This window comes from Pipistrellus hanaki (assembly GCF_964339955.1).
Source record: "Pipistrellus hanaki genome assembly, chromosome: 8".
NCBI lineage: Eukaryota > Metazoa > Chordata > Mammalia > Chiroptera > Vespertilionidae > Pipistrellus > Pipistrellus hanaki.
Window position 1 is genome coordinate 82631435 of NC_140510.1, and position 21397 is coordinate 82652831.

The window sequence follows — 21397 nt, forward strand, 5'->3', positions numbered from 1 at the left end:
CTATTTTATTTTATAACTTTCCATTAATGTCTACTATTAAATTTTTATATGGTAGAGATAGAGTAAATGTCAATGACTGCTTTGGGGCAATCTATTTTGAATCAAACTGTACAATATACAAATTAACTAGTTTTGTCAGATGTGTATAACTTTGATTTTCAAATACAAAGGGAAGAGTCCTATCATGGCATGGATAGGAAACATGGAAGGAAATGTAAACATTAGCACTAAAGACGTTTCAGAGTGCTTTTATATGTGGGTTAACAACACTGGGTCCTTGAGGAACTTCAAAAAAATCTATCTCAAGAAAAGTCTCTAACTTGGCAGACAGAGCACAACTAATTGATCAGATGGCTGATCCTCATTTCTGTACAATCCCTAGCCTTCATATTAAAAACATCAGCAACCATTCCCAAAACCTGTTGCTTTCGCTTAGGCATTTTTTTGAACAGAGGATCTCTCTTAGCTATTGCCTTTCTTTCTTTTGTGTTTGTCTTCTTTTCTGTCACAGTTATTATAGCATAGAGCCATTCCCATCCCAGTGCAGCACTCAATAGCAAAATATTGGCCTAACCTTTTAAATGGAGTGGCATGGAAGATTCTCATGATAAAATTTCAAGAGTAAAATAAAATAAAAATGCTGTACTAGAAGTGACCTTAAAATATTACCTAAGCCATTCTCTTAGTTTCCTAAAGAACATTTGATTGATAAGATTTTTGAGATTGGATTTAATATACTCCCCAAATTAAGATTCCATATCTATGTGCCGCTGTCCTGGCATAAACATCCAATTATTTTTTCAAACAATTTAATATATGGATCCTTTCTATATAATTCTATCTACTTCTCAATCATGCTTACAAGAAGACAAGCTAGCAGATGTGTGCATGAATGAGTGTGCACATACACATACTAGTACACACACATACATACACACACACACACACACACACCAATCCTATATAATAAAAAGGTAATATGCAAATTGACCCCAATGGCAGAACAACTGCTGGACCAGTCCCTATGAGGTGCACTGATCACAGGTTGGTCTCTTTCCCCTCAGCCAACAGGTTCCAGTTGCCTGATGGCCAACGGGGAACCAGGGGTGAGAGATGGGAGGGGGCAGGGCTGGCTGCTGGCAGCGGGGAAGATGGCCCTTATTGCAGGCCAGGCCTAGGAACCATGCCCCCACACACATTTCCTGTGCCAGGCCTCTAGTAACAACAATAAAAACAATAACCTTAGCACAAAAATAATGAGGAGGGGGAAGAGCCAAGAAAAAAATGTTTTCGAGCAGCTTTCTTTAGAAAATTCTGGACCAAGAGTTTTTAATTTTATGCCAAATAATGCCACGCTGGGATTATTTTAAAATGGGAATGGAAAGGAAGTCCAAATATAAAAAAAAAAAAAATCCCTTCATTTTATCAATCTCACCAAGAACTATCTTAAAAGTATTGAATTCTTCCTAATAAACTGTCAGACAGCTGTCAGCAGCTAACTATGTTTACTGTAGAATGTGCAGGTCTTCAGTGCTAGCATTCCCAACGCTATGGATGCCTCGAGGCTCCTGTAAAGATACCTGGCCTTAGCAATAACCATTCAGTTGTCTCAATTCAAGGCTTTTAAAAAAATTATTCTGATGGCTATAAAAGACCATTTGGAGCGTGGCATCCTAGCAAAGGGGAATGTCTCGGGCTGCTCGATTGCTCTGGGAGAAGCATTTGATTTTGTTCCTGTAGAAGTGAAGAGAGGTGAGGGCAGACACAGGAGATGGTGGGTTATGGGGGGCTTTTGCCTAAAATTACCCAGAATTGGAGAACTTCTTGTTCAATAATAGAAATACTATAAACAATTAAGAGCATTTTATTTTAGAAAAGCATTAATGGTGACAAATAAGACCTACTAATTTTTTTTTTATTTGTACAAATTTCCATTAGCATAAAAATGTATCCTTTGGGACTAAAGTAAAAAAAAAATCAATAATATAATTCATCAAGCCTAAACAACCTTAACATAGCAGGCCATCTAGTCTCTAAATGTGCCTGGAGGTAGGAATTTACTTCAATCAGCTTCACCAGGCAACTGCTTGCACTGCCTACAATACCTGTTACAGTTATTACAGGGAACCACTTACATTAATGGCCCTTAGAAACCAAGGTTGCTGCTGTCCTGACCCCTGCCTGTATCCGGGACAGCATATTTGCATGCCCCAATCAGAGTCCAATATTAAGTTCCCTACAAACAGGTTTGCTCCCGGAATACTCCTGAAGCACATACATTTTTGCATTACCGTGACTGGGCATAAAAAACACTTTTATTTTAAAAGCTGAAATAAATAGTAATGCAAAAACATTGGAAGGCTGTACATTTTTCACAATGAAAAACCTCAGCGAGGGCTGGAAGTTGAACCTGCAGCTAGATTCCCTCCAGAGACACAAGGCAACCCATCCAGAAAGGACACGTTGGATCTAGTTCTGTAATCTGAGAATTGAAATGAGATCCAACATTAATGCACGTCAACTATACCCTTTCCTTTAATTAATCAAGAATGGACTTTTCTATCCCATAGTCTTACACGCATCAATGAATTATGCCTATGAATTGTTTTTGATGGGTTCAGCCAAGTTGCCTACCAATTTAGAAAAGACAACAACAGACCAACAGAAAAGGACTTACTGTGCAGCCAGGCTGCTTGGAGAAAGTGACTGGACATCTTCTTCACTCCACGTATGCGTCGCATTACCAGAGGTGCCTACAGGAAAACGTTTATCCAGGTCAGTGTTTACCATGTTTCCTTACAGTAGTTATATTTCTTAACAGATATTTTTTCTGGTCAAATGAAAGGCGGGGGTGGGGAGAATGCAGAAAATCTGCAGAATTGTTCTCCAAAGGATTTTATAAGTGATGTCTACGCTCTTTTTGTTAAAAGGAAAAAAAAAAAATAGGGTATTAGAAATAGATGACTACTAGTCAAAATAATTCTAATGGTCAAGTGCACGCATTTCTAACAAATTCTTTCTTTATGCGTGAAACCATTTACATTATTTTATCCTGAGACCTGAATGCATCGATGATTCTTGAATAGTATAATCCAGATTGACTACCATGTGACTTGTTAATCAAACGAAGCCAATTACAGTCATGGATCACTGGGCTCTCTTTGCCTAAGTTGTCTAGAACTTAGGAACATCTGTCATCACTAATCGACATTTTTCATCTTTCCAAAAGCAGCCTCTGACTTCAATTGAATGCAGCTGTGAATGCAAATTGGCCAATTTAGACAGAATTCTGAGTGGTTTCAAATAATAGGAAGGTTTGGAGTGTGGAAGGTAATCACTGAGTTGGGTCTGTTGGAAGCCATATGTGAAGTTCTAATTTAACAATGAGAATTGCCCCTGGAAGTCAAATAGGTTGCTGATGCAGCTCGCCGTGTGACATTGTATCATTAAACAGTAAGTGTGCAGTAGCACTTGCATGAAAAATAGAAAGTGAAAATATTTGAAATGACTACTGCATAAATAAAAACATCATCAATCCAGTGCTTTCCTTCAGCCTCTTTAGGAAAACACTACCACTTATTTCAGTCTTCTCTTCTGTCACAACTTATTCCTTATCAATAATTCAATATGTTTCAGAGCTGTCATTTTAACACTGGCCTAATCGCTTTCAATAGGAAATTTTATTACCAGCACTAATAGTTCTCCTATTGTCCCTAGTTGGGGTGTCCTATAGCCTTCTGAAAGGTCCTGGTGCACAACGGTGCACTCATCCATGCTTTCCCAGTGCTGGTCATGTGGTCTATTTATTTTTTAAAATATATTTTATTGATTTTTTACAGAGAAGAAGGGAGAAGGATAGAGTTAGAAACATCGATCAGCTGCCTCCTCAAACCTCCTACTAGGGATGTGCCCACAACAAAGGTACGTGCCCTTGACCAGAATTAAACCTGGAACCCTTCAGTCCGCAGGCAGGTGCTCTATCCACTGAGCCAAACCGGTCAGGGCCATATTTAAATTAGCACAGAATTGAAGACCTCCTCGTCTATCTCTGCATCAGTCATGTTTGAGTAATGTTTTCACCATCCCTAGTCATGGGCAGAGTGGCTTTCCCAGTTTTCCTGTTCAGCAGAGCGGAGTTTTCTTGCATTCAGCTCAAGGTGCAGCTGCATGTTATTGCTCTAATGATAGCAACGCATCAGTGGGCTTAAGGACCATGAGTGAAGATTCGCAGGATAAATAAACCTAATTAAGGATGGTAAAATTGATTATTTATTGGCATCTACATAGAGAATAGTCAAGGATAGGACTCTGGTGAGATTTATGCTTTTGCAATGTAAAAGTATATAAAGCCGATTTTCTGAGACCAAATATTTCTCACTTCGAAAGCCAAGGTGATACTGAGCATGTTTCCTGGCATTTGTATATGCCGCATTCTCTTCCTTATCAGGCCACTAAAATGAGTATCTAATAGAATTAACTTTGCACATCAATGATAGACTTGGCCCTGATGTTAGTAGGCATTTTTCCTCTGGCCACTTTTGCTTCTGTACTATAAAATATTCTGATGAAAATATTACACTAAATAGGCTTTAACAAAGTGGGAAATGTTACAGATCTTTAAAGAGTGATATTTTACTGTTTTTAGTTTATAGAATTAGACATATTTAAAAATGGTGCCCCTAGATACAAAGTAATCTAGTGCACAGATAACCTTTCACTAGTAAAAATGGCTTTCTAGTTAAAGATATAATTTCATATAATTTACTACTTTGCAAAAGAGCAAACTTCAGCGAGTCACAGAGGTAACCTTTGCTCTCAGAATTCAGTATTTATAAATGGAAATGCTAAACACTGAACTCCGAAGCAGGGAGCCTTGCTTAGGCAGAGCTGAGGACTGGATTCCTCAACACAGCAAATTAGGAGACAAACTTTCCCCCAAGTGTCTGTTGGCATCTCTTGGGAGCTGAGTGGGCTTCTGAAGCAACCTGGAAGTGTGTTCATAATCAAAGTTGAGTCAGAACTAGACATGGGGAGGGGAGAAGATTGTAGAAACCAGTGTGTAGAGGAGGATGAGGGGAGGGCTGTGGGGAAATGTATCATGTGGATAGAATCTGGACCAATAAGTCCAACTCCACCCGCGACTGAAAGTGGAGCCGTTCTGAGGTTTGGTGGTGGCAGCTGCTTGCACGAGATATGCTGGAATCAAGTGAGTAAATGTCCCAGTGAGTGAATATGAGCGAGGCCATCTAGCAAAGAGCTCAAGGGACCCGGCTTTGGACATAGATCCAGGATTTAATTTTACTTGCTGAATGTACCACCTCCCTTTGCCTCAGTTTCTTTGTCTGTAAAAATAACTGTATTTCATGGAGTTGTCTTGATGATAAAAGGGACTTAAGATAGCAAAGCACTTACCATTGATACAAAAATACTACCATTTTATTGTCTTTCTTTGAATGAGTGGTGTGAAATTTCCAAAACTCTATCAGCCCTTTCCTACGTGAGAGAGGACCCAGTCACTCTGCTAGGGGATCCCACCCCACTCCTGCTCAACTGAAGGCAAAGCCACGGGAGGAGATGTGTCCCCTTCACAAATACTGCGCAGTGCCATGGACAATGAGCCCAGTGGCCTGGCAATGTGGCAGCAGCTGGACTTGGTATTAGAGACCCCAGAACTGTTGGTCGCTGGTTGAGCCCTCAGTGTCAAGTTCAGGTTTCCTGAAAGATTTCCTCAAATACCTAGAAGGATCTTTCAAAGTCCAGAAAGTTTCTACATAAGCAGGTAGGGTCTTGGGGTTAATGACTTTTAGGAATTGACATTAAAACCACCGTGTGGGTGTTCTCAGACTGATGAAGTCACAAGGAGGAAATTAAAACAAATGTAATTAATCGTATCAAGTTTTCAAATAAAAACATTTCTCAGATGCATTTCCTGGTCATCTTGACCATCCAATGAGATGTTTCAATACATGCAAAAATTATTACTATGTGCATAGACATGAGAGGTGGCTAATGAAAAATATTAGAATACTGAATTATATTGTTCACCAGGATAAATGGCTTGCTGCCTCAGGTAATAAGAAATGCTGCTTACTCCTTTGGCTTTTAAAGCCCTGATGAGCTTTTGTCATTTGTAAAACATTTTTTTTTAATGTTATTTCTTCATATAATTACAAGGTTTGAGTCTGCAGGTGCAAAGGAAAAGAATGGTAAGGAGTCACTTGAAGTTCTCGAGTCTTTAAAATGCACATACAAAAAGAAATCCGTGGGAAATAATTGGTGTTTGTTAGTGCGCTGTCTGGTTTTCTGGCCTGGACTTTTTAAAAAGGGTAAGCCTTCCCCCAGCACCTCCATGTCCTTTAAGACCTTGAATTTAACAAAATTCTTGAAAGCTAGTCATTAATTCTGTAATTGCAGATGTGCAAAATACTCTAGGCTAACAGAAATTGGTTCCCAAGAATACGTTAGACCCTCCAGTGAGAATTCACCAAGGCCTTTCCAATCCTGCTTTTCATATGAAAACTAATGGCTCAAGACCTTACAAGAATAATCAGCTTGTGACCTGATGTTCTCGGGGTACTTATTTGTCTATCCAAAGATAAAGACCACATATTTAAAAGCTGACAAACTCAGTTGAGAAGATGTAATTCTAAACTCATCCAGGAAAGCTAAATGCAAACAGAACATTTCGCTTGGGAATTAGGGACTTATTACAGCCCTATACATCTGTGTGTGTGTGTGTGTGTGTGTGTTTTCATGTGTGGTATATGATGCTATTCTACATGTGCATAGGTGATATTTTCAGAATCACTAGCCCCATGCTATCTCCTTGCACTGGGACTGACAGGAGATTTATACTGAGCTACTCAGGCTCCCATGTCCATCATGCATTTTCAAGATGGTGGTGGAGGGGTATACTCCTGTATTTATTTTCCTTACCGAGTATAAACAGTTCGACAAGCTGAGAGATTGTTTTCACCTAAAAAAAAAAAAGCTCCAGAAAGCCAGTGTCTTTTCTGGCCATTTCTCCCTCTCTCCGCTCTCGGATTAGCCAGCTGTCCAGATTTAGTCCAGCATATGCCCACACCTAATACCATCACCCATAAGTGATTGCTTCCATCGCGCTCTGTTTTATACTCGGACAGGCTCTGAGGCACAGAAGAAAATAGAGTGAAATGGAAATACAGTACCTTGGGCCGGGGAGTTCAGAGTGTAGAGCAGATGTTGAACAGATTTATGGAGAGTTCTGAAGCCTTCGTTCGTTGTGAGATGCGGGAAAACCTTCTGCACGACCAGCAGCGCACTAACAAGGAGAAAGACAATTAAGCCAAATTGCATTTCGAGGTTTGCAGACAGAAACAAAAGGTTATTCAAGGAGAAAATGTCTACAGTAGAGAAAATGTTCTTGTAACAGAAAAAAAAGACAAGATGGTGCTTTTGTTGTTAAATTACATGTTTGTTTTTTCATGCATAAAATCCCAACACAATTTTCATAAATTAGAGCACGTTTCCAGAATTTGTAAGCCTGGGCCTAAAAGTAAGGGAGCAAAGTTCACATCAGTTGTTTCAGTGAAGATTTAAAGATAAGTGATTAGGAATGATCACTTTCAATGAAAGGATATCACTTTTTTTAAGTAAAGGAAACATTTTAAACATTGGAGATTATTTTAATGAAAAATCACAGCCTGACAAAGGAATAATTATTATTTAAGCACTTGAGAAATATTTATTTCTTGCTAACTAAATGGTAATTTTTTTGGGGGGAGAGGGGGATGAAGCTTGCCCTAATTAAAGACTTCATTCTGCCCTCTAAGTCCACAGGCACTCCTCCATGGAGAGCTCAGAATTAACATTCTGACTAAATGGTCCTGTCTCTCAGGATTATTATGTTACCAATAAGATGGGCAGTCTGCATTGGAAAGAGACAATCAGAAAATCCACTGATGCTTGACTTTATTCCATATTCCTAAAAAGCAATTAATTAAGAAATGCAATCCCCATTTTGTCATTAGTATGTTTTTAAAAATACTGGCATTGTACATGTGTGTCTGAATTTCATAAATACTATGATTTCTATACCAATGATCAAAGCTAAGGCAACACTTTAATTTACGTGAGTAGTAACTAGAACAAAATGCTCTGTGAACAATCTGCCATTGTAATAAAGTTAAATGTCGTACAAATTAGCTAACAGTTCTCCCCATGCCTCTCAGCCAGCTAAAGGCTTGCCCTAGCGTATACATATAATTTCATTTATTTCTGCACTAATTCCATAAAGTCAATTTTGTTTGGCCTTTTGAAGATGAGACAACTAACATTGGAAAAGTTATATGACTTTACACAGTTTCATCCAGTTAATAATAATTTCCGAGTTTATGTTCTTTCCACTCTACGTCTGTCTAATTTCCAAGTTTGTGCTCTTTTCACTCTACATCTTACAAGTGGATAGAAACTTTGCCCCAACATGGGAAGGAGAAGGGCAGAGGCTTTCTGAACGGAGCCCACAGGCATCGTTACCTTGCTGAGCAGCCGTGTGGTTCTGTTCTTTTTATCTCTGCTCTGCACGTCTCAGGCATTTTTAGATTTGCCCCAAGAATTTCCTGGTTCTCAGACTTGAGTTGTTTCTGACCTTGGTGACCATGTAACCAGTTAAACCGTCTCAGATCCTAGATCTGCCGGCCCTCTCCCCGCGAGACCTGCTGCCAGGCTCACCTGATCTATCCTCCAAAGGAACGCCTTCAAAGACTGAACACTTGGCATTAGTATATTTTATACTCATTAACAGTCAGCACTATTGTGATTAATACCATGAATAAAAGATCAGTAGACTTAGTTTATCTTTACTTTACAAAATGTAAAACAATGACACCTGGCCCCCATCTTCTCTAAAATCTTTTAAACCATTGATCAGAATATTTTTTTAAATATATTTTATTTAAATATATTTGATTGATTTTGTACAGAGAGGAAGAGAGAGGGATAGAGAGTTAGAAACATCAATGAGAGAGAATCATCGATCAGCTGCCTCTTGCACACCTCCTACTGGGGATGTGCCCGCAACCAAGGTACATGCCCTTGACCGGAATCAAACCCGGGACCTTTCATTCCGCAGGCCAACGCTCTATCCACTGAGCCAAACCGGTTTCGGCTGATCAGAATATTTTTATTTTAACTTATATATATATAAGGCCCGTTGCTCGATATTCATGTAAGAATAGGCCTTCCTTCCCCTGGCTTCACCCCCGGCCTTTCAGAAGCCTGCAAGTACTCACTCCCGGCCCCGGGAGCCGCCAAGTCCCTGCTCCCTGGCCACACGGGAGCCGGCAAGGCCTTGCTCAAGGCCAGAGCACTGCTTCCATAGCTCCCTCTGCCCCCCCCCCCCCTCATAGTGGCATCCAGCCTCACCCAGCCTCTCCACCCTTGCATATGCAAATTAACCCACCTACTCTTGATTGACTGTGGGTGTAGCAGAGATACAGTCAATTTACATGTTTATCTATTATTATGTAAGATATATTTTTGCTGTTCATCATATAAAAATGAAAGTTAACCAAAAAAGTTGACTTGTAATTAAAGATATTTTTAAATAGTTTTTGTTATTCATATCTCACGTAGCTTCTTCATAAGTGGTGAAAGTAATGGATATTTTTATATCCCTCTTGATTTTTTTATGATTGCTCATTTTTGCTAATTTTTGTCATAACCTTAACATTATATCATCTGGTTTTGGTGATTTGGTTATATGCCAACTTGAAACTTAAAAAAAAAAAAATGTTGTTGGAGAAAATGATGAAAATTGTAATAGGGTTCATAGAATAAAATAAACCAATGAGACTGTAATTTGGTGATAAAATATAGTCATTTGTGAAGAAATTGTGGCTCTTAATGAGATTCAGTTTAATAACGATAGTAAAGAAGAATTAACCTTTAAAAAATGGTTCATGAGGGCTTTTCAAATAAATATAATGCAAGCCACATATTCAATTTAAAATTTTCCATTACTCACATGAAAAAGAAATTAATTTCAGTAATGCATTTTATTCAACCCGGTACTTCTAAAATACATTATTTCAACTTTTAATCAGTATAAAATTATTAATAAAATATTTTAAGCATTTTACTGTAATAAGTCTTCAAAATTTGCCTTATATTTTATACTAAAAGAACATCTCAATTCAGTTAGTAAATTTTCAAATAAGAATACTTAATCTGTATTTTATTTATTTACTTACTTGTTTGCTTGTTTGTTTATTATAGGGTAGGTAGATTTCATTACATTTACAGGAGATAAAGTAGGCTCACATACCCATATTATTCCAAACATACTAAAAGGTTTACTAGTTACTATAGCAAGTGTCAGTGTTTAAAATTTAAGTTAATTAAAGGTAAATGAGGTTTAAAATTAATTTTCTAAGTCAAAAAGCTCATTTAGCTGGGGCCTACAATATTAAAAAGAATGAATATTATTCTTTAGCAATAATAAATAAAAAAATATTGACCAGTTTAAAAAAGAGAGAGTTGTTCTGATTAGTTAAAAGTCTAATGTCATCTGCTTTGAAAATAACTTGAAGCTATTTCTTTTAGCTACTTTTTTTCTTTGTTACTATATAGGTTTGATTTAAAACATCTGTAATCATCACCAAACAAACTCTATTGCATAATGCAATAATATACAATTTTATTTTGGACTTTATGAGAATAAAAATAGCCACAGTGCAACGTCCTTCCTATGTACTATACTCCACCAAAGTAATAAAGTATTTTTAATTAACTGATTAATTAATTTGGAACTTTTACCTTCTACTGAATATTATTTTGTGAGATTTCTTATTTTTATTTATTGTTTTTTAAGCAAATTTCATTGATGTATAATCGACATACAATACAATATACCTAGGTTACAGTTCAGTAAGTTTTTTTCCTTTTTAAAAAATATATATTTTATTGATTTTTTACAGAGAGGAAGAGAGTTAGAAACATCAATGAGAGAGAAACATCAATCAGCTGCCTCTTGCACACTCCCTACTGGGAATGTGCCTGCAATTAAGGTACATGCCCTTGACCAGAATCAAACCTGGGACCCTTCAGTCCACAGGCCAATGCTCTATCCACTGAGCCAAACTGGTTTTGGCAGTTCAATAAGTTTTGACAAATTTATATTCTTACTAGAGGCTCAGTTCATGAAATTCATGCACTCAGTGTGGGGAGGGGCTCAGCCAGGCCTGTACCCTCTCACAGTCTGGGACATCCCTCAGGGGATGTTCAACTGCCGGCTTAGGCCCACTCCCTGGGCCTAAACTGGCAGTCAGACATCCTTAGCACTGTTGCAGAGGTGGGAGAGGCTCCTGTCACCACTGCCAGCCATGAGCCCAGCTTCTGGCTGAGTGGTGCTCCCCCTGTGGAATTGGGCCAAAACCGGCCCTCTGACATCCCCCAAGGAGTCCTGGATTGTGAGAGGGTGCAGGCCAGGCTGGGGGATCCCACTGGTGCACAATCGGGACTGGGGAGAGATGCGGGAGGTTGGTCAGCCGGGGAGGGACCATGGAAGGGCTCCAGGGCATATTCGGCCCATCTTGCTCATCTGACTGAGGCCCATCTAGCTCATCTGACCAGACCCCAGCAGCACGCTAGCTAACCTACTGGTCAGAGCGTCTGCCCCTGGTGGTCAGTGCATATCATAGCAAGTGTTTGAGCAGCCTTAGCATATCACTAGCATATTATGCTTTGACTGGTTGAATGGCCGGCTGGTCCACCAAACACTTAGCATATTAGGCTTTTATTATATAGGATATAACTACCATCTATTAAAGATTCAAGGCATTTTGATAAAACCTACCCCACCAAAAATTTTTTTTCACATTCTCTCAATAGTTGCTCTAATACTTTAGATTCTGATACTTTAGGTTAATTTGATCAATTTGGGAACTTCATTCAAATAAAATCATACAATATCTAGACATTCTTTATGTTGGTTTTTTTTTGTTTGTTTGTTTTTTGTTTTGTTTTTTTTTTGGCCTGGGTTCTTTTATGAGCGTAATATTCATAAGATTTATTCAGCTTGTGTGGTTCAGTGATCTGTTTATTTTTTGAGTAGAATTCCAATGTATAAATAAACTATACTTTTGTCATTCTGTTTACAAATATTTGTTTTATCATCTAATTTTTGGCTATTATGAATAAATCTCCTATAATCATTAGCATAGAAGTCTTCATGTGGGCATACATTTTCATTTGCTTGGTAAACACCCAAGAATAAAATGCTACATTATATGGATCTACTGTTAACCTCATTAGAAGCTGTCACACTGTGTTCCAAAATGGTTTTATCATTTTACACTTTAACTAGCAAGCTACAAAAGTGCCATTTGCTCTACATTCTTGCCAGCAATTGGGGTTGTCCATCTTTAAAATTTTTACCCATTCTAGTGAGTGTGTAGCAATATCTTACTGTAGTCTGAATTTCATTTTGACTATTTTCATTGCTACACTGTACATTCATACAATTTATCTTCTCCTTTAATTTATTTTCCTGTTTGCTTTCTAAGACAGAATATAAATAGGAGTAAGAGGATCAAGTATAAAAATTCTGGGTGAGTAAAAATTTTCCTACATGCTAAAATGAGGACCAACCTAGAGAATCAAATTTCCTAATATGTTGTTCCTTCTACAAATTAGTTATGACATGCTATTGTGGAAAGAGCATGAGACTTACATTTCTTGAGTTCAGGTCCTGTTTTTGCTACTTACTAATTGTAGAACCTTGAGTAAGTCATATGACTTCCATGAGGTTTTATTTCCTCTTCTATAAAACGGGGATATCTGTTGTCTCTATCTCAAAGCACTGTGGATTTAATGTTGTGAGATTAATGTGCCAGCATAAGGGTTTATTACAAGGTCTTTGAATAAACATAAGCTCTTGGAAGCTATCCAAAGAAGATGAGAACATTGTTTTCTAATGCTTCAGACATTAGAGATGGACTACAGTGTACTCTTCATGACATATTAGAGAGAAGGCCTGGGGTCTGGTGTTGGAAAACCTGAAAACTCAGGTTTAAACCCTCGTGGCTGCATGATCATCAGATATTTAATTTTTATGACCATCTGTTACCTCATTTATAAAATAAATAATAGTTTTCTTACAGAACTTAATGTGATAGTATAAAGGGCCCAGTGAACTGTCTGGTATGTAATGGGACTCAATAATTGATAGTTGATGTAGTTATTGTTGATTTTTTTTTAATGCTCATTTTCAACTTAACTAGAAGGGACAATCTAAACCAAAGTACCATTCCATTAAGCTTTAAAATCTGGCCATACTGTGGTCTCTTTTATAAGGGAAGCAACCTTTAAAGGGGTTTCTTCTACAAAAATTTCCCAATCTTTGGGTCCTAAATGTCAGATAAAGCTAACCCATATGCACGTTCAGAAAGATCATGTTCAGCCTGGAAGCTCAGGAGGAAGACCAATCCCTTGAGGCGACTCAGTTCAAAACTCGAATGAACAGGTTGTTTCATATTGGATGATGTCAACCAAAACCCAATGAAATATTTCTTATTGGGTAGTTTACATGCTACATACATGGAGCTCTCGTCCCTGAATGAACCTGAGTCAATGTTCCAGTCCACCATTGGTCTTGCTGTGTACCTTTCGCAGAAGCTCAGGGATACCAATTGACAATCTGGTTGTTAACATTAGTGTTCTTCCTCACTTTCTCATGTACATTTTGATAACCCTAATGACCTTACTGTGTGTTTCTTCTTGCTTAACGCATATCTTTACCTTCATTACGAAAATCTGCAATAAGGTGCTGAAGGGTTATTTGCTCCAATTTTACCTACCTACCAATGATCCTCACAAGTAATATTTTTTAAAATGGACTCTTTTTTTTGTAAATAGTGATATCTCAATTCTTACATTTTCTTACCTGTTTGCATTTCGAAGAACATCAAATACATGGCTTAGGGTCGTGTCATTCTGCAACACATCTGGAAAACTAGAGAGAAGCTGCCACACAGCTGTCTGCTCTTGCACTTTTGAGAATAAGGATAGAATTTTGACCATATCCTGAAATACTGTCTTCTGGTTATTGGGATCCCTTGATATCTTAAAAAAATAAAACCACAAACAGGACAAAATGAGACTTCAACATTTGTAATCACATGGCTTATTGCAATAAACATCTAGATTCTCACATAAGCCATTCTCTCAAAGTCATCTTTTACTTGAAAAGACAATAACTATTTCTTTTGTTCTTATACATTATTGCATTTTCCCGATACCTACAGAAATTGGCATGTTTAAAGTTTGGTTAACAGAGCTATCTTTGGAATTGCATTTTTGGAGGTTAATTTCTTAAAATAAAATTAACTTCTGAGTAATAGTTTTATTTTTCTCCAGGACCTGGTTTGGGAGGTACAATCATATCTTCCCTCTATCCATTAGTAGACCTTACATTATTTATTTGTATATTACTTATTTGTATTTATTATTTAAGTAGACCTTAAAGCTTCATATATGAAGATGTTTACTATTATAAAATGTTTACACTCACCTGAGAGAACTGGTTTGTTAATTCTTGGAGAGAAGACTCTAAAAGGGTCATATTGGACAGGCAAAATTTGTTTAAAACATTTTTCCCTAGAGTGGTCCACGAGAAGGTGTAATCAGCAGTGTATTCTGGATAGCTCTCACACAGTTCTCTTCGTATGTCTTCTGAAGTTGAATTTTGATTTAATAGCTAAAAATGTGGGTGAGAAGAGTGGAATAATTTTGTTAGTAAAATATAGATATTAGAGTATTCCAGTTTTTAATGAAATCTATTTTTTCACAATAGTCATTTTAAGTTCCTGCATTATAGCAAAATAACACTAAAAAACACGAGGCTTACCCGTGAAGAGTCATCAAATGTGTGAATGCAGTAATTTTTGTCATTGTTACAATTTAAATGATTTTCATATAATTTGTGTAACTGAATTCATTTCCTGTCTCTGAGCAGAGAACCTAAATGCATCAGATCTTTTCTGACAAAAATCTTCAGGCTTAAAAGGCTTAGTGTTTCCTTGGTAGTTAGCAGCAGGGATTCCGGTTTTCTCCTCTTTGTAACCCCTAATGGGAAACTGGCCATGATCTTCAGAAGACTTCCAAAAGGTAGTAGCATAAGAGTTTATTCTCAAGCCCAAAGATATTTATTCAGAGAAGTGGAAAAACATGGGTTATGTTTCATTTTCAAAGCAATTATTTTATTTAAGAATTATGCATAAAGCCTGGCCTGCATAGCTTAGTGTTTGAGCATTGACCTATGACCCAGAGGTCATGGTTTGCTTTGCCCAGATTGTGTGCTCAATCCCTAGTAGGGGACATAAAGGAGGCAGTTGATCAGTGATTCTCTCTCATCATTGATGTTTCTTCTCTCTCCCTGTCCCTTCATCCCTGAAATCAATAAAAAAAAAAAAAATTTAAAGAAAAAAAAGAATTATGTATATGAAGGAAAAAAGAAGACATGTATATACATAAATATATATAATTACCAAAAGAAATAATTGGAAAGCATTTTCATTATGGAATTATAAGGCCTCCATATATTTCACAATATTGACCAGTCACAGGTACAGCAACATTTTCAGCTACAATATTGATCACATTCCCTATTATTGAACTTGCTTAGAGATTTATAGAGCCAATTGTATTTAGTTATAATATTTAATGGGTCCTTCTTAATAATTAATTCTAATGTGAAGTAATGATCAACTAACTTCATTTTCATCTTAAGTTACATCACAGAATCTATATTCTGCCCTCCAGTGACACAACTTCTGAATGTAATGGAACAAAATGGGACCCGCTTATTCTAGGATATAAGTGGCAGGTCTTCTAATCATTCATCTATATCTCTTCCCTAACATTGCACATAAACTCACCCCAACGTGATTTCTCTACTCCTCCTTGCAAGGGTTGCAAAAAGCAGTAAAGAAAAAAGAGGGAGGAATCAGAGATTGCTGACATGGGCATCAATATGTCACCCTAATTTTTACATCCCTTCCCTGCTCTAACTAGTCTAAAAATATGTATCTATACATAGACATTTCATTTTTGACTTATTTTCACTGGATATATGATTCTGTGCTGCCTTACAAAATTGTGAAATTTTATTCCAGATGAGAAAGAGAACTTGGGAGTTTCAACACGATGAAGTGGTATTTTGGAGGATAGCATTGCTCTTCTAGATATTAAAGAATTTAACTGAGCCAATGCAAGAATGATTGCTTTTAGGAGCCAACATGGAAGAAATAGAATGGAAAAAAAAAACTTCCCCTGGTTTGTACACGAGCCTGATTTGAGGGAAAAGCTTTAAATTAGAATTACTGGGCATAGCAGAGGCTCCCTATGCCACTCAGGGCGCTTTGGGTATCTCGACTGTTATTTATTATTGAAACTGGATAATTAACATCTAGCCTGGACTGAAGAGTAAAGTCCTATATTTCAACCAGCTTTATTTACACAGAATGCTAACTCAAGGGTAACTAACAGAGGCATATTAAGCAGCAGTGGTTATAGTCACTGGAATATAATAAAAGTTAGAGATATGTTCATATGAAAAATGTATTCTACAGAAAGACATGGGTATATTATTTAAAATTCTTGTGTGTTAGGAGGAGGGGGAAAAGAGACAGAAAGAGAGAGGGAGAGAGAGGCTTCCTCTGAATTTCTGGAGAACACATACTAGTAAAGCAAGACTCCAATGCCTATAGGGGCCAACCAAATAACCTAAATGTATGAATCTGGCAGGATAAAAGACAACAAGAAAAAGTAGAGTTGATAGAAGAGTACCTTGTCTGCCTTAATGCATTTAACATCTCTTAACATCTCTGTATACACACACACACACACACACACACACACACACACACACACGCTCTCAGGATGCCAGTTTACACCTTTGATGGAAATTGTGTATTAACTTACAATCTAGAATCTTCAGGTAAATGACTAACAAATAGAGGGAAAACCATAGATAAGGTTCCTAAACTCTGCTAAGGAAAAGGATGTTATTACTTTAGAGAGATATTTTTGTCGTTGCTCCAATTTTTCCAAAGATGTTAGTATGAGTGAGGCAGCAAGCTTAATGAGTGTTATAGTTTTGTTTGCTTTCATGTAGCTTTTCTTTCCTGTCTCAGAAAATGAAAAGATCACATATAATACTACCTTTTTTTCTTTTTAAAGGAAAATCTTAAGTTTGATTAAGGGACGAAACAGGGAAGTAAATAAATATTTAAGACCTTAAAGAATTCAGTATGTCTCAAAATTAAGCTTTTTTACTGAACTCCTTAGAAAAGAATCTTCCTGAGATATTACTCCAAATGGGAAAGATGGCCCAAACTCTTCCTATCTGGGAGATCCCTCTCCTAATGAAAAAGGCATTTGTATAACTGGTCTTTATTATCAATTCGTTACACAACTGAGAAAAATTACCTTTTCCAAATCAAGGATCCTGGCAAGGACTTGACTTCCATTGAAGGTATCTGTTCCAGCACTTTCCAAATGAGAATGTGAACTGGGAAATACAGTGGCTATAGTAGGAAAAAAAAGAACAGATTAAATGCTAAACACACACACACAATAATAGGCAGGTTCACGTAAGAATCCACAGATATCACTGTGCCCTCATATACCCCACAGTAAGAATGTGCTCAAATAGGCACCTTCCATAAAAGTTTCATTCTGGCAAAATGGCAAATTTAATCTGCCTTTCTTTTCACATAAAACTGTGATGGTTTTGTTCTGCTCTTGGTTGTTTTCCAGTCATTTTAGACGTGATTTGCTTTCATTCCAGTTTATGTCATTAAACTTCATCACCAGTATTATTGCCTAATAAACAGAATCATTTCTGTGCAAGCCTAACGGATGTGAGGTGCCTCCACCAGCTCCACAGATCCATCATATCCAACATCTGTTCAGAGGATCTGCCAATGTACATCTGGTGATAATGGTTTTCTTTTTAATTATTCAATTGGGAGGCTGAAATCTGCTTAGGGCCATAAATTCTCTCCTCCCCAAAGTGGCTTCTGAATGATATTTCAGATCAAACAAATGGGATAAAGCAATTAGTCTAGACTACAGTATACTCCATGTAAGTAATTCCCAAAATGACCTCAGTTAGTACTCTATGGAATGTGGCAGAGACCTCTGGATTAGAAGCATTAGTTAGAAGAGTATGCTCATAGCTCTAGCATGGGTATTCATTAAGCCAATCTGTTAACTTTTATAATTTTTGGACAGAAATACTTGACTATTCTCACAGCAAAGAATTTTAATGTTAAAGATAGATACAGTAACCTATCATTATTAGGTCATAGGCTTTATTATAGTCCTCATGAGGCTGAAGAATTCTGTGGTAAGCATACAATCCAATATACAGGTGTGTTATAGAATTGCACAATTGAAACTTACATGGTATTATTAACCAATGTCACTCCAATAAATTTATTAAGTTACCAACTAATTTTTCTAAACCCTGGAACTACATTTGTAAGATGATTAGCCGGGGTAAGAAACATAATCATTGGCTATCAAGCAAAGCAAACTTACTGTACCACTCCACTATGCTTTTATTTTGCTGTGCTTTCCCCTATTCATCAAATAGATCATTCACAACAGAACTTGAACTCCTCAAAGCCACTCACCACATACCTACCACATTAACACAGGACCTTCCTCATTTGGTCCATCCACTTGCATTGGAGCATTATTTAGTGTCACAAAATCTTAAATGTCCCATGGTATTCTTTTTTCTCCCCGAATAGAATCATATTCTAACATACAGGAATGTTTTGTTTCATTCACTAATATATCCCCAGGACATAGGACAGTGGGGACTGATAGCTGCCACCCAGTAAATATTGTCCAGTGTATGTCAAAAAATTCTGCTGTTTCAGGAGTATTCTCAGTTTCTGCCTGCAAGAATGGGTGTTTCTCAAGACCAGCTGCATCAGAATCACTTGGCTAAGGCTCAGGAAGCTTAGCCTTGGTTCTCCTGTCATTAAAGCATGAGGACCACAGGCCCACTATGGATGAAGGAAGCACATGGCCACACTGGTAATTGATTCTGAGCACTGGCTTGGAAGAAAAGGGTCAAGCTGAGAGAGTCCATCAGGTCTGCTGGATGACTGTGGTCTCTGCACTTAACCTTGTTGGGGCCATCGTCCTCATCTGTAAGATGGGAACTTTGGATAAGTCTCTGCGATTCTACTCAATAATTTTTATTTCTGTACCATCCCAGCAACATCTCACGGACAGCTACAGAGGCCCCATCATTTCAGGCAAAGTCTGTAATTCTCAATACGTGAGTACCAACTAGGCTTTTGCTCCCAGAGGACTTAATTTCACTAAGGGCTTCATTTCCAATTATTCTCAAGAATTTGGTGTAATTGCACTGCCACACTTAAGATGACCATGACAAACAGATCTCTTAGGGATAGTCTAGGCATTCCATATTGCTGAAAAGTTAAGAGTATAAACCCTTTTAAAGATTAGGCCGTTACCGGATGTTCCAAAAACCTGCTCTACAAGCAGGGAAGAGAATAGCCCACCTGGTGATGCGTGTCTCCTTTCTGGAGCTTCAGTGCTCTGGAGTGATAAATTGCTGCCCTTCAGCAGGTTGGACGACTTTCTCAGAACCACACTAGAGAGAAAAAGCAAGAACTCTATAACTTCGCCCACATTAATTTCAGTTAGTTCCGGCATTGTATTCTGTGGCAGGTTCCAGAGCTCTCGGAGGGCTCTCACATTTTTAATCTGCTTTCTAAGATTTTAGTTGGAAGAGCTCACCTAACCATACACCAATGAATATGTAATCTATCCGACAAAGTAAATCTTATCCAGGAAAAAAAAAATGGCCTAGATGAGGTTTAAAGGAGTTATTTTTACTTTAATCTTATAGAGAGGAAATTATTTTTCAAAGAGATTGGAGCTAAATATTGAATATATATAATATGTTTTTCTTTCAAAAAGATAATGGATTCTAAACGGATAAGAGTCCAAGGTTGTTAAAGAGACAGAAACAAAAGTCTGTTCATTGATCAGCTTTTAAAAAACCTCCACACTTCCATATTCAATTACAGATGGCATTTTGAAGATTATCAAAGATGAGTGCTTGCAAGACAGAGTTAAAGAAGAAGAAAAAGAATGCACATTTGTTGAGTATCTAGTCTGTTCCAGGCACTGTGGGCTGTGTCATTACCGGTGGCGCCAGGTGTTAAAGGAATAATGATATCAGCCAATTTTTAATTGTCCTGAATCTATCAGCCGGGCAATAATAGCACTGTGGAGGCAGGAATCCCTGCACAACGTGGTCACACTGGCTTTGGAATAAAACAGTCTTGGCCATCCCCATAATACAGGAACCCTCTTTTTAAAAAACTCATTGTCTGTTTAGCTGGTTATTATTAAAATGGATAAAATCACATTTCCTTAAAAACTGGATATACTTAAAGAATTTAAATTTAAAAATAAATACATAAGGAAGTGCATAAAATAAATGCATATATATTTTAAGAGTAAAATCAGTCAAGATACAAGGATATGAATATTTTTCAGAATTTCTAAAAGTTAGTGGACATAGTGTAATTATTTATAAACTAGAGGCCTAGTGCACAAAATTCGTACACAGTGTGGGGGAAGGTTGTCCCTCAGCCTGGCCTGCACCCTCTCAAGTCTGGGACCCCTAGGGGGATGTCTGACTGCCGGTTTAATCCTGATCATTGCTGGATTGGGCCTAAACTGGCAGTCAGACATCCCTCTCACATTCTGGGACCACTGGCTCCTTACCACTCACCTGCCTGCCTGATTGCCCCTAACTGCTTCTGCCTACCAGTCTGACTGCCCCCTAACCATTCCTCTGCCAGCCTGATTGACATCTAACTGTTCCTTTGCTAGCCTGATCGCCCACAACTGCTCTCCCCTGCCATGGCCCACCTCTTCCACTGGGACCCACCTCCTCCACATGAGGTGGCAAAGATGCCAGGATGGGCCTCCTCCACACCATGCGGAGCTGTGGGACCCCCAGGCCTCACCATGCAGAGCAGTCGCTGGGCCTTGCCTCCACTGTGCATGTGGCCATCTTGTGGCAGCCATCTTGTGATGATGCCATGCATGAGGGCCATCTATGCTTTTATTCGTATAGATAAAAGCTTAGTTAAGGTACATGAAGATGGATATAAAAAGATAACAGTGGAAGAGCAAGAAGTTCTGCTAACTACTGTGGTTCCATTTGACTTTCTTTTTAAAAACAAGATCTGAATCCTGGTACCAGGGCACTTTGTGATTAGTATTTGGGGGGAAATCTGTGCTTTTTTAGTTGCAGTATGTCCTTTTAGTACCCATGATAAGAAAATATTTGTTTTCA

At 37.8% G+C, this 21397-nt stretch overlaps 1 protein-coding gene across 2 annotated transcripts in view; it reads right to left on the reverse strand.

Moving 5' to 3' along the window:
• ABCA12 (ATP binding cassette subfamily A member 12) overlaps nt 1-21397 on the reverse strand; it is a gene marked incomplete at its 5' end in the record, with an annotated part of 169674 nt that overhangs the window by 84921 nt on the left and 63356 nt on the right. Inside the window, 6 exons of one of the 2 annotated variants that reach the window (XM_084891430.1) lie at nt 2678-2753; nt 7188-7300; nt 13922-14100; nt 14549-14725; nt 17467-17564; nt 19584-19675. In XM_084891430.1, the coding sequence (XP_084747556.1) occupies nt 2678-2753; nt 7188-7300; nt 13922-14100; nt 14549-14725; nt 17467-17564; nt 19584-19675 (735 nt within the window). Of the gene's footprint in view, nt 1-2677; nt 2754-7187; nt 7301-13921; nt 14101-14548; nt 14735-17466; nt 17565-19583; nt 19676-21397 lie in introns of both variants that reach the window. The other variant, XM_084891429.1, reaches the window with a different exon arrangement.